Source organism: Hippichthys cyanospilos, chromosome 5 (assembly GCF_059441005.1).
Source record: "Hippichthys cyanospilos isolate Australia breed blue-spotted pipefish chromosome 5, RoL_Hcya_1.0, whole genome shotgun sequence".
Taxonomy (NCBI): Eukaryota; Metazoa; Chordata; class Actinopteri; order Syngnathiformes; family Syngnathidae; genus Hippichthys; species Hippichthys cyanospilos.
Genome location: NC_142373.1, coordinates 10,549,336 through 10,561,694, shown reverse-complemented (window position 1 = coordinate 10,561,694; position 12,359 = coordinate 10,549,336). Strand labels below are relative to the sequence as shown.

The following is a 12,359-nucleotide window of genomic DNA, read 5'->3' as shown; positions in this document are numbered from 1 at the left end:
ACACAAATCAATAGCGTGGGTCTCAGGAGGATATGTTTTTCTTTCTCAGCACCGCAGGTATACTTTAACCAATAAGACTGTTGTATTTTGTATGCTATTGTTGCCCTCTCTAAGCGTGACCCAATATTAGCGGCATTAAGCAGTGGATTGAGTCAGAAAGTCCCCAGTTAGCAATTGCGAGGGCCGCCGCTACTAAAATCTTCACTTATCCTCCGCCGCAATGTCCTCTGCCCCCCAACCCTCCTCGCCGTGCGCCCTCCAGACACTGTGCCGTTGGCTGCTGACTGTGAGGAAAAACTATCGGATGGTTCTCTACCACAACTGGAGGCACGCCTTCAACGTGTGCCAGTGCATGTTTGCTATGCTTACGGTAAGGAGAAGACACTTTCAAGTGCCCCCCCCCCCTCCTAAATTGCCCACAAAATAATGAATAAGTCCAAAGCTCACATAATTTTTTCATAACACGCAATGATTCTTTTTACAAAGGTCTCAGGTTTGTAATAATTAAAGTCCTTCACATTTTCTACAAAATCCTACTGTAGTCTCCTGAGAACTGGGGCAGTAAATGGAAATCTGTTGAATTGATAATGGAAAGAAATGTAATTAGTTTACCATCGATCAATGCTGGAGATGTGCTTGTGAAATGATGCATCAGTTATAATAGTCTTAGGAAGGTTATATATACAGTAGTATAATATTTAGGATGCAGCACAGTAAAAGACGTGTGCTTAAGATTCGTTTATCTGTAAGAACTCAATTCTTTTAAATGATTATTTATTGGTGTTTATTTGACTAGTACGTATTCAATATTTATGGCAACGTCAAATCTTTCTGCTCATTGTCTCTCTAGTTAAGTTCTTTCATTTTTACATAAAAACTGGATGGCATAGCTTTTATTCTCTTGACCTTCCATTTTTAATTCATCATTCATGATTACTAAACTTGGGTAGCAGGTAAAGTGTGCAGCGAGCATAGATTGTGGAGTCAACGTTTTTTACCGGCAAACTCGTTTAAACATACTTCCAAGTTTGTTCAAACATATTTAAAAATGTAATTTCAGTTATGTGTAAACGTACTTGCAAATATATACTAACATACTTGCAGGCTAAATGCTAAAAACGTTTGTTCCCATAATGTTACATCATGTAACTTACAAATACATTTTAACGTGTTTACAAGTTTGTTCCCATTATGTTTTAGTATTTGAACATACATTAAAATGTATTTGAAATCCATTTGTGTGTAAAATACGTCAATACGTACTTGTAAATATGGCTGGGAAGTTTTAGCTAAATGCTAAAAACATAACATTTGTTCCCATTTAGCAATTAGTTTACGAGGACATTTGAAAGTGTTTTTTTTTTAAGATTTTTGAATGTTTTTGAACATACATTCAAATGTATTTTTGAAATGCATTTGAATGTACTTTACATACATACATACTTGTAAATATGGCTAGGATGTTTTAGCTAAATGCTAAAAACATAACATTTGTTCCCATTCAGCAATTAGTTTACCAGGACATTTGAAAGTGTTTTTTTTTCAAGAATTTTTGAAGGTATTTGAAAATACTTTCCGACATACCTGCAAACATCCGTTCGATCCTGTTAGAAAATACATTCAAACATAATACATTTTAAACATATTTTCAACATATTTGAATGCTTTCTAACATGCTTGGAACCATGTTTGACAATCAATTGGTATTCAAGTGGAGTCAAAGTAAATTAATGGGGTACAGGAAAAAAGATCAAGAAAGAAAGAAACCCGTTCGTCCACGTCACATACTGTAAATCCGCTTGTCCGGCAAATCCATTTTGTTTTTGTTTGTTCTTCTGCGGAGTGTTTGCCATTTCTTCTCAATGTCCTCCTCGGAGCTCGCGCAAATAAGAGCGTCGGAATCGCCGAGTGCGAATGTTTGTTTTGTCATCCTGCAATCAGACGGCCGGCTTCCAGGAGACTCTGACAGAAGTGGAGATCTTAGCACTCATCGTGGGTTGCGTGTGTCACGACTTGGATCACCGGGGCACCAACAACGCCTTCCAGGCAAAGTAAGTGTCTCCTCTCTGACTTGCTGTGATGAACGCGCGCGCGCAACCTCCTACACGCTGTTTGGAGTGTTCCGCCACCTGCGGCAGGCGGCGAATCAGCAAGAGTCAAGTGGCAAGTTGCGTAAGGCTTATATAAGTGCCGAACCGACGAGGACCTTTTCGAGGAGCGGGTGACACTTGTTTAAATTGCTTTTTGTTTGTTTACCTCGTTTGACCGCAGACGTTTCCGATTTCACCGACTTCTTCTGCCGTGTTTTTGTTTCTGCGCGATTTCTCAAATGGATTTTTATCCATCCCGACTGTATTCTTTAAAGGGGCGAATCTCCATGAACAATAAGACATTGTTCAGTCATTTAAAAAAAAAAAAAAAAGTCATTTGAAGCCCTAATTTTACGCACATTATTCGATGTGCCTGCACGTATTGTCACACAGCTGCTTGAAATTAGGCACTATAAAAGTAACGCTGGTATTTGGGGTTGTTTTATTGTGCGGCAGGACAGGCTCGGCCCTCGCTCTGCTCTACGGAACCTCGGCCACTCTTGAGCACCACCACTTCAACCACGCCGTCATGATCCTGCAAAGCGAGGTGAAGCGGCTCCCCGTTTGCTTGCTCTCCTTGTTTTTAAACCGCTGCAATGCAGCGCTCCACGCGTGCTTGGCAGTGACTGCACAATGATGCATTCGGGTGCAGCGCGATGCATTCAAGGATTCAATTATTTAGCAAAAGTGTTGATACCATCAAAATTTAGCGTATTTGTTGATTTACACATACAAAAGTCTTTGGGTCTGGTCAGGTTCATTTATGTTTTCTCCACTGTTAGTGTTAAATCATGTACCGTTTTTTAAATAAAGGGATGAAAATTTGATAATTTTATACGATTAATCGACAAAATAATCAACAGAGCAATCAACTAGTGAACGAATTTTTCATTGCAAATCTATTAGGAAGTGTGATAAGTAACAATGTTTGAAAATAATTCATAATAATGATCATAATGAGCACATAGCGGCAACGCAGGCTAAACCGAATTGAAAGCCGTACGTAATGTGCACAAGCTGCAACGTTCTGGTTATACTTTATATAGTAGTTGCATCTGTTATTTATTTTTCCAACCTACGTACATTTACAAATATGAAAGGATGTCATGTTGTTTGAAGGCAAACATGGCTGTTGTAATAATATGTGATGCGAGTAAACAAATAGCTCACGCTGCCTTGAAATCAACGCAATTAGCGGGTTGATAGATTCACCGTTAATTGGTTGAGAGAGAGACATTTTAGCAGGTGACTTTTTTTTTTTTTAATGCGACGTTGTAATTAAAGATGTTTGGCGCGAGCAGCTGAGCATCAGAGGCTTAGTCGCCTTCATTATCACGCTGCTGACAAAGCTGACAAATGTTTTCTTTGAATATCCTAATGGTTTCTCTCGATAACGCCACTGAACCAGAACTGTCCTATTAGCATATAAATGAATCGTGCGGCTAATTCAAAGAGAAGACCGGGCTCAGGTTTCTATCTGCGGCCTTCCAATAATCATTAATTCCAATACACACGTTTATAGCAAAAAAAAAAAACAAATGAACATCTGTTTTCATCAGCAAGACCAATGTCGTTAAAAAGGACGCAAAATGTGCTTGGATGTTGTCGAAATGTTACCAATTTTAAGGATATGACATTTTAAACAGCCAAAAATGAAAACAATAGAATGGCTTGCAATCTTTTGCTTCAAAGAAATAATAATCGGGCATAATCGGGTGTAACTTTGGTAATGTGAAAAAGCGAGTTCAGTTTCAACAGATTTTGGGCGGTGATGACAATTACTGATCTTTTGACCGTATCGCATCTCTTCACAGGGTCACAACATCTTCTCCAACCTCTCGTCCACCGACTACAGCAACCTCATGCAGCTGCTCAAACAGTCTATACTGGCCACTGACCTCACGCTTTACTTTGAGTATGTTCCACATAAACAGATTTGATATCGCAAAACTGCTGGCGGTTGCTCAGGAGACCAGCGCTTTTCAATTAGTCCCGATTTAGTTTGGTCCACAACGCCCCCTGGTGGATCTCGTGTGTCTTACACCGGTTTCTCCCCGTTCAGGAACAGAAGCACTTTCTTTGAACTGGTGAACAAAGGCGAGTATAATTGGAACGTGAAGGCCCACAGAGACATGTGCAGGTGAAATTGCACGAATGAAAAAAAAAGTCGCCCTTCCGCTCAAAATCTCAACTAACATCGAGCATCCTTTTCCCCCCGAGGTCCATGATGATGACGGCGTGTGATCTCGGCGCTGTCACCAAGCCATGGGAAATATCCCGCAAGGTGAGCGATTCAGGTTGGCCTCTTTGATCCACGAGTCCGGATGCGTTTCGAAACTTGTCGTCATCTCACTCTTTGTTCCAGGTGGCTGAGTTGGTGACCAGTGAGTTCTTTGAGCAGGGCGACAGGGAACGATCCGAGTTGAAGCTCACGCCCTCGGTGAGCAGATGAAAACAACGTGTCACAGATATTTGTTTGAACAACACCCCCCCAAAAAAATGCAAAAAAAAAAATCCAGTGTCAGCAAGTGCACATGAAGGTATGAATTAATGACAAAGATGCGTGCAAATGCTAATCGCTGACTCTAGTTTTTAAACGATTCTGAACTTTTTGATGAAATTCAGTCCAACAAACTGCAGTCTATTTTTCCCGCTCAAGCTAACAGTTTTTTTACCACTGATTTTCAGGGCAGGGCCTCATCTAAAAATTCTCCCTTCCCTTTTTCGTAATCACTTCAATCCGAGCTACTGCCATGTTCTGAATTCTGCTCCGTGCTGCCTGCGCTCATGAGGTATTGAAGGCCAGCCTCCTTTTGTGCACTTCTTTTCACCTACTGAGAATCTGCAGCAGACGTTTTTATGCATTTATAATTAAGCGCAATGACTAATCAAGTCAGGCCATATTGCCAGCCCCCCTGCCACCCCGTTTTTGATGTTAAACCTGTACAGTGTAACGCGTGGGTGTTGCCAGTACAATATTAACTTATGGGGCGAGTGGTAGTAGCTATCTCTGAAGCACAGCCGCTTTTATTAAACGCGGCAGAAGAAAGAGGCGGCAGAGAAAACGAGCGACAATTTGTTGCAACGTCGGACTCTTTGCTTCCGCGCGAGCGACGACACCGAGAAGTGAACGGCTCGCTCCTCCGTCTTTGTTTCAGGCCATCTTTGACCGAAACAGAAAAGACGAGCTGCCCGGTCTTCAATTGGAGTGGATTGATGGAATTTGCGCGCCGCTCTATGAGGTAATCTCTACTAATCGATCAGAACACGACGATAGTAACGGCAGATCGGACACACTTGCGCGCAGTGAAATGCTCTAAATAATCATCAGCTTTGACGCCATGTTCCGCCCACATTTCATTCACCGCCATTGACGATCATTGATGTTACCCCTATATGTATATGTAGACAAACACACATACGTATACATTTATGCATGCATACACATATATAAAGTACACACACTACATCCATATATGATCCATATACACACACACATATACATACACACACACACACACACCATATTCCCAGCACTATAAGGCGCACCGGATTATAGGGCGCACCCTCAATTAATGACATTTTAAATCTTTTTCAATCAAATATAGAAATACTCAAAGTAATAACAATCATAACTCAAATAATAACTGTAAACTCTCAATAGCATAATAGCTCAATGTCTATATGAGCGACCTTGTTCAACTGTAAACACACAAAACAAACAGGTAAAGCTTACTTTATCACTTCATTCCCCGTCTACTAATCCCAATCTCAATATTGATCCATATATAAGGCGCACCTGACTATAAGGCGCACCATCAGCTTTTTAAAAATATCAAGGCTTTTAGGTGCGCCTTATTGTGCGGAGAATACGGTATATATATATACACACATTTACCCAGCCCACCATTTTGTCTCAGCAAAACAGCAATGTTTAATTGCAAACACAAGAGACATCATTGAATATTGCAGGATGTCCACTACAGAGTACACTGGGACTCAGTAGTGTAACCAAAAAATAGAGGAGATGTCCCCTACATCTTAAATTTGGCTATCGACTGAAATGATCCAATATTCCTAGTAATCAGAGTACATACTTGTGCCGCTGTGGGTTTTGGAAAAAAAACCATCCCCGATTGTATTGACGGTTTCTAAATTTGTGACGGTTGGAGCGATTTTACAGTCAGGTAAGTCTCGGCCGAAGACCAAACACATGACCCGTTGCTGGCTTCCTCCCGCATACACATCCGCCCCGGAGCGTTGTCACGATTCCTCATAGGAAGAGCGAGGGAGAAGCGCGGGGCAGTTATATAAGGGGAGGATTAATATTCCATGGAGCATCAAGACAGCACCGGGAGAAAGAGATCAACAAGATCAAGAAAGAGACCTTCCGAGCGCCGCCTCCCCGCCGCTTGTGCTCTCCCCCTCCCAAGTCTAATTGGCGGCGTCATCTCCATACATCAGCCGGCGTACGCCGCGCCGACAAACGCCCACGCGCAGGTAGCGCTGCGTCTACTTTGACGCTTTGAAGACAATACGGCGGCTCCGTCGCGACCGCTATCCCGCCTAATTGAATATCGACGGGACGGCGGGCGCGATCGCCGCCGTCCGGCTTGGCCCGGCGTCGCCCACGCACGCGGAGGGGCGGCCGCGCGCCTCATTGACGTCATTGGCTAATGCACATTTTCTCACAGGCCGCTTGCAGAGACTGCGCGACAAAAGAACAATCACGCGGAGAGCCGCGTGAAGGTTTTTTCTCAATGTACTAGTACGCCGATTCTCAATTTCGTTTTCAATGACGGATCCCGCGTGACATATTTTCTTTACCGTGCATCCGCAAAGTATTCACAGTGCTTCGCTTTTTCCGCATTTTGTCATTTTACAGCCTCCTTCCAAACTTTATGAAATGAATCACTTAAGCCGACGCGCCGCATCGTGCAACCAGTTGACGAAACTAAAACAGCAAATTCAACAAATATCTTTTCCCAGCGTACGATCCTACATCAGTGCTCTCATTCGCCTGCCTGCTCCTTATTTTTGACGGTGGACGCGTACTTTCAAATCAACGTTTGCATCATTTTTTGACATCAAAATATTAATCATCTTTTTTTTTTTGTTTATTTTTTTAAACCCCTCCCATTTAGAATGCCTTCTTGATAATCTTAAAGACCTTGGGGAAAAAAAAACTGTCATCAGTGGCAAGTCAAATACAGTAATACACAATGAGCGTAAAAAAAGTAAAGAAGCGAAAAAGAAATGCTCAGAAGCTCGAGAAGAGGAACAAAACGGTATGTTGAAACTAGACAAACACACAAAAGTAAACAGTGGACTTTTATTTACCAAATTGGACTATTATATTTCTACATGCTACATACACTTTACTGTGACATTTGTTCATATCTATTGTTGGTTTTTGCTCACGTCTTGTAAATGCAGTTTGAACCCCAGACTTTACTGCACAGTTTTTGGGACTCCAATCATTTCTGTTGCGACCCATAGATTTTTAGTATTGCGAGTCCCGGGGACCCCAAGCGTTTTCAGAGGTAAAATGAGCCTCATGTATTTAATAATTATGATCAAATAACGAATGAAAGCGAGATACAGTCCAACCGAGGCGCGACTGTTTCCGATTCTCCCCATGAACCGGCGTGTGATCATGCCAAATGTCAGGGCAGATTTTGCAGGCTCAGATAGTACGCCGTTTTCATCTCTGTCAACGTCAAACTGTCTGTGAAGAAATTCAGCGCAAGTGGCAAGCGATTTCTTTTCATTGCGCTTGCATGCACACACAAAGCAGCCATCCGCTCCTCTAACCTTGGAGGGCTTTCATTCATTCATTTTATATACAGTATTTGTATAGTATATATATATATATATATATATATAGTCTCAAAGGAGGGTTAGTGTGAGTGTAGTGCATTTCATATGAAGCAGAGTTAATGGATCCAGTAGACTTGGTGCAGCGTCTGGATCGAGATGAATAATGGGTCGAATAATGTGCTGTGCCTAATACACAGTAGAGCAGATATTACCAGAAAAAAAAAAAAAAAACAACATTCCAGTCTCCTGAAAGTGTTTAAACGCAACATCCTTTTGGAGTTTTGTTGCCATCTCCTTTTGTGTGGCAATTTCTGTCTAAGCCCTTTTTATTTTTTTTAACGTCATTCGGCACCGCTAAACAATATACGTACGCACATCATGTGATCAATAGCTCGGCATAATTGGTCACAGTCAAATAAGAGTCACGTGCCAGTGATGCGGACTCGGTTACCGTGACAACCTGCGCATCCTCACACAGTAGAGAACAGGGAGGATCGAAGGCAACGGCAAACCAGTTCCAATGCCCGTTTAGCTTAATGCTAACACACAGTGCAAAAAGCTGTAACCAGGCTAACTGATAGCATTGGCATCAAGGTGTTATTAATGCAAGTGGGTACTGTACATGTATACAATTAAATAACATCATAAATTTACATTTGAATTAACCCAAGTCCGTTTGTTCTCTTGTCCGTAGACTCTGGTGAAGTTGAACCCCAAGTTGAAGCCAATGCTGGACACGATCCAGGTCAACCGCTCCAAATGGGAGGAGCTTAACAAGAAGCGGCAACACGAGCGCAGCGTTTCTGCCCCGCCCAGCCCCTCGGAGCCGGTGGCGGGCGGCTCCCCCTGCCGTAGCAGCAGCGCCGACCGCGCCGACCGCGCCGCCTCCACACCGGTGGGTTAGACAACTTCTTGAAGTCTCGCTTCCTCTTAGAGCCTCCGACTTCTTGCGCACTTGCGAGGTTTTTGTGGAAAAAGCCTCCCCGAGGTGTGCCCAGGTTCCACGTCGACACGGGCGACTTGCGCGGCGTGCCCGTTGCGCGGTGAGGCGCGGGCCCATTGCTGGAGAGCCAGCGGGCGCGACCTCTGTTCTCTGTAAATGTGTACATAGTGCCGGCTCCCGAGGAGCGTGTTGCGTTTAAGTGCTGTCTCAAAACTTCGGATTGTGGTGTGGCCATTGAAGGGTGAAGCCTTGCTCCACTTTCTCCGTTCCTGTGCCTTGTTTTTGAAAGATTCCCCGTGAAAAATGCATGGTCTACTTTTACTTGGGCATAACGGAAAACCTGTGATGGAATTATTATTATTTTTAGTCATTTTGCCATTATACACCACAATAACAACCTGGGATTTAGTTGAAGAGGTTTCACAACTACAAAGACGTTTTAAATACATTTTATAGTATAGCAAAGTCGAGCTCTTTACAAGACAGAGAGACCGGGCTGGCTTAAAAAAGCGAAAACATTTTTTAAGCGCAAAACTAAAAATTAATTGTACATTTTTCAACATTTTCTATAATGTTTGTTACAGATATTGTAACACATCCCTAAATAAACATTTGAATTGAATATAAAAGAGTTTTTTATGCTTTAGAACATATCCCCGCCAAATCGCCACAAAAATTGCACTCTGTATATAAATATGTGTATGCACACACACACACACACACACACACACACATATATATACATATATATTAGTGCTGTCAAACGTGCTGCAAAACTCCCAAATTAATCACTTTTATTCACATTTTACAACTTTTCTATACAGCTTGTAAAAGATGTTTACTTGGTTTAAATCTTGAATATAGCATTAAGTCATCAAATAAAAAAAAATATTTTCAAAGACTGTTAAAAAAGCTTTCTTTGATCCTTGAATATGATTTTCCTGTTAAATATGACTGTTAAAAGGATCAAATCTGACTCATCATTACAGGACTTACGGTCATGAACAACGCTTCAAGGCTTGATACTTACAAATAATAATAATAATACATTGAAATACGGAATAAAGTAAATAATTTCAAGAAACTTACAGCAAAAACACAGGGCAGCACAACTTGCCCAGTACAAACCAATGAAAACTACCTAGAACCAAGCACATGATTTACTTCCCAGAAAAGTTTAATCAATTAGCTGCCAAAATGTTATTTTCGGTCATTTGAAACCGAAATTTTTTGATCTAAATTGACAGCACTGAATATATTAGGAATCAGGTGAGACGCTCACACCGGCAAATTACATATTAGGTCAAGAAAAGCTAGTCTTTTGTCATACAAACGTGGGAAACATTGCCCTCTAGTGGCAGAATGACAAAGTGCTTGATTTGACATGCTTTTGAAATGTTAATATTGCAGAGAAACAGTTTAAGTAGTCTTAGCAGCCTACATGGCGATCGTGATTCAAATTTGATGAATTGTCCAGCCCAACAAAAAAGCAACAACAACAAAAAAAGACTATATATGATGTTTTCAAATCAAACACCTTACTATACATGGTCGGTAATACAAGTGACATTTATGACATGGTGTATAATGGCAAAATCAGTTGAAAGAGCTCCTACTAGTTCCAAGTTTAAGTCCAGTCCCGATGTTTGGTCCTAAAGTTCTTCAACTATTCCCACATGGACACACAACGTGCCTTGATGAAGTCGCTGTGATCTCCCGCTCAAGTAAAGCCATTTCAATTCTTCCTCCCTCCTCACGATTTCTTCCGTCCGCCGTTTCAAGGGCGACCGACCGACTTTTAGGAGTAATCTAGCGAAGCGGCCACGGGGTCCCAAGGCGAGGGTCCCCCCCCCCCCCCCGAAGTCGTCATTTCTTTTCGATCGCCTTCTGACTCGTGTTGTACTTTGTCGGCCTCCTTTTTGAAACGTGACCCATCGTCCCCTTTGCCAGGCATGCTCGTTTTGGTCCCGTTTAATGAGCATGTTTCCGATGACTCGCGTGTTGCGTTCAAAGACAACTCGGAGGATGTAGCGACCGCGGGAGCCTAACCGATACCTCGCATTTTTTTCCACACAGATGCATGTCGTGCTGCATGAGATCGTGCCGATGATTAATATTCTTGTTCTATTTTTCTATGGGTCTTCCCCAAAACCCGTTCTGTCGTTTTTTTTTGACACGTATGTTACATGATGTAACGTATTTTCTTCTCTTTGTGGAAACGGAAGAAAAAAGGCCGGGCATGCGACGTTTCTGACTTTGTGTACTCAACTTTGAATAAACATGATGATGCTGCTGCTGCTGCTGCTAAGTGGCCCGGATTTGTCTTCGGTCGGATGAGATGAGATGCGATGAGATGAGATGCTTCCCTCGGTAAAGTGCTGCTCTCGTGTGGAAAAAATTCAACCTGCACCATAAAAGTCCATTAAATGTAAATGGGTTTTTTTTTGCAAAAATAAGCCTTACTATACATGGTCGTTTGTTGAAAAAAAAAATAAAAATAAAAACAAATAAAGCATTTTTTTTCTTGGGAAAAACTTTTTTTAATTAAACTTTTAAAAAACGCCTTATACGTGGTCATTTCATTAAAAAAATGCAAAAAAAAAAAACATCTTTATATAAAAAAAAAAAGGCCAAATACATGATTTTTTGTTCTAAAAGAATTCGCCCTACTAAACAGGGTTGTTTTGGAATTTATTTGTGCCTAAAAATGCCTTACTAAACATGCTCTTTATTTCTTTTCTTCTTCTTTTTTTTTTTTGCAAAAATAAGCCTTACTATACATGGTCGTTTTTTGAAAAAAAAATAAAAATAAAAACAAATAAAGCATTTTTTTCTTGGGAAAAACTTTTTTTTAAATTAAACTTTAAAAAAACGCCTTATACGTGGTTATTTCATTAAAAAAAAATGTAAAAAAAAAAAAAAACGTCTTTATATAAAAAAAAAAGGCCAAATACGTGATTTTTTGTTCTAAAAGAATTTGCCCTACTAAACAGGGTTGTTTTGGAATTTTTTTGTGCCAAAAAATGCCTTACTAAACATGCTCTTTATTTCTTTTCTTCTTTTTTTTTTTTTTGCAAAAATAAGCCACGGTCGTTCTTTGCGATAAACATTCTTACGGTCGTTTTACTGCAGGAGAAGGACATAAATAACGCCCTAGTATTTGGTGTTTTTTTTTTTTTTAGGAAAAGACTTGCTATACATGGTCGTTATTTTTTTGCAAGAGAAAAAAAAATGCCTTGATGCATTGTTATTTTTCTTTTTCCATACAGTAAATGGGAGTTGTTTTTTTTTGGATGGGGCAAAAAAATGCCCTCTTGCTTTATATGCTTATTTATTTTCCTATACATGGTCATTTTTTTTGCAAAAATGAATCCGTGACGAGGACAGCAGAGAACCTGGAGAAAAACCCATACAGGCATGGGGAGAACATGCAAACTCCACAGAGGAGCGACTAACCTGGAAGCAAACTGGGGGACACAGATCTGTGAGGCAGGCATGCGCTCTGC

At 41.0% G+C, this 12,359-nt stretch overlaps 1 protein-coding gene across 1 annotated transcript in view; it reads left to right on the top strand.

Annotated features, from left to right (window-relative positions):
- Positions 1 to 11,151, top strand: part of pde11a (phosphodiesterase 11a) — a 31,222-nt gene extending 20,071 nt beyond the window's left edge. Inside the window, exons 12-20 of the mRNA XM_088415764.1 lie at positions 263 to 370; positions 1,942 to 2,051; positions 2,547 to 2,637; positions 3,905 to 4,005; positions 4,153 to 4,230; positions 4,311 to 4,374; positions 4,456 to 4,530; positions 5,249 to 5,332; positions 8,605 to 11,151. Of these exons, the coding sequence (XP_088271890.1) occupies positions 263 to 370; positions 1,942 to 2,051; positions 2,547 to 2,637; positions 3,905 to 4,005; positions 4,153 to 4,230; positions 4,311 to 4,374; positions 4,456 to 4,530; positions 5,249 to 5,332; positions 8,605 to 8,814 (921 nt within the window). The 3' untranslated portion in view covers positions 8,815 to 11,151. The remainder of the gene's footprint in view (positions 1 to 262; positions 371 to 1,941; positions 2,052 to 2,546; positions 2,638 to 3,904; positions 4,006 to 4,152; positions 4,231 to 4,310; positions 4,375 to 4,455; positions 4,531 to 5,248; positions 5,333 to 8,604) is intronic.
- The last annotated feature ends 1,208 nt before the right edge of the window (positions 11,152 to 12,359 follow it).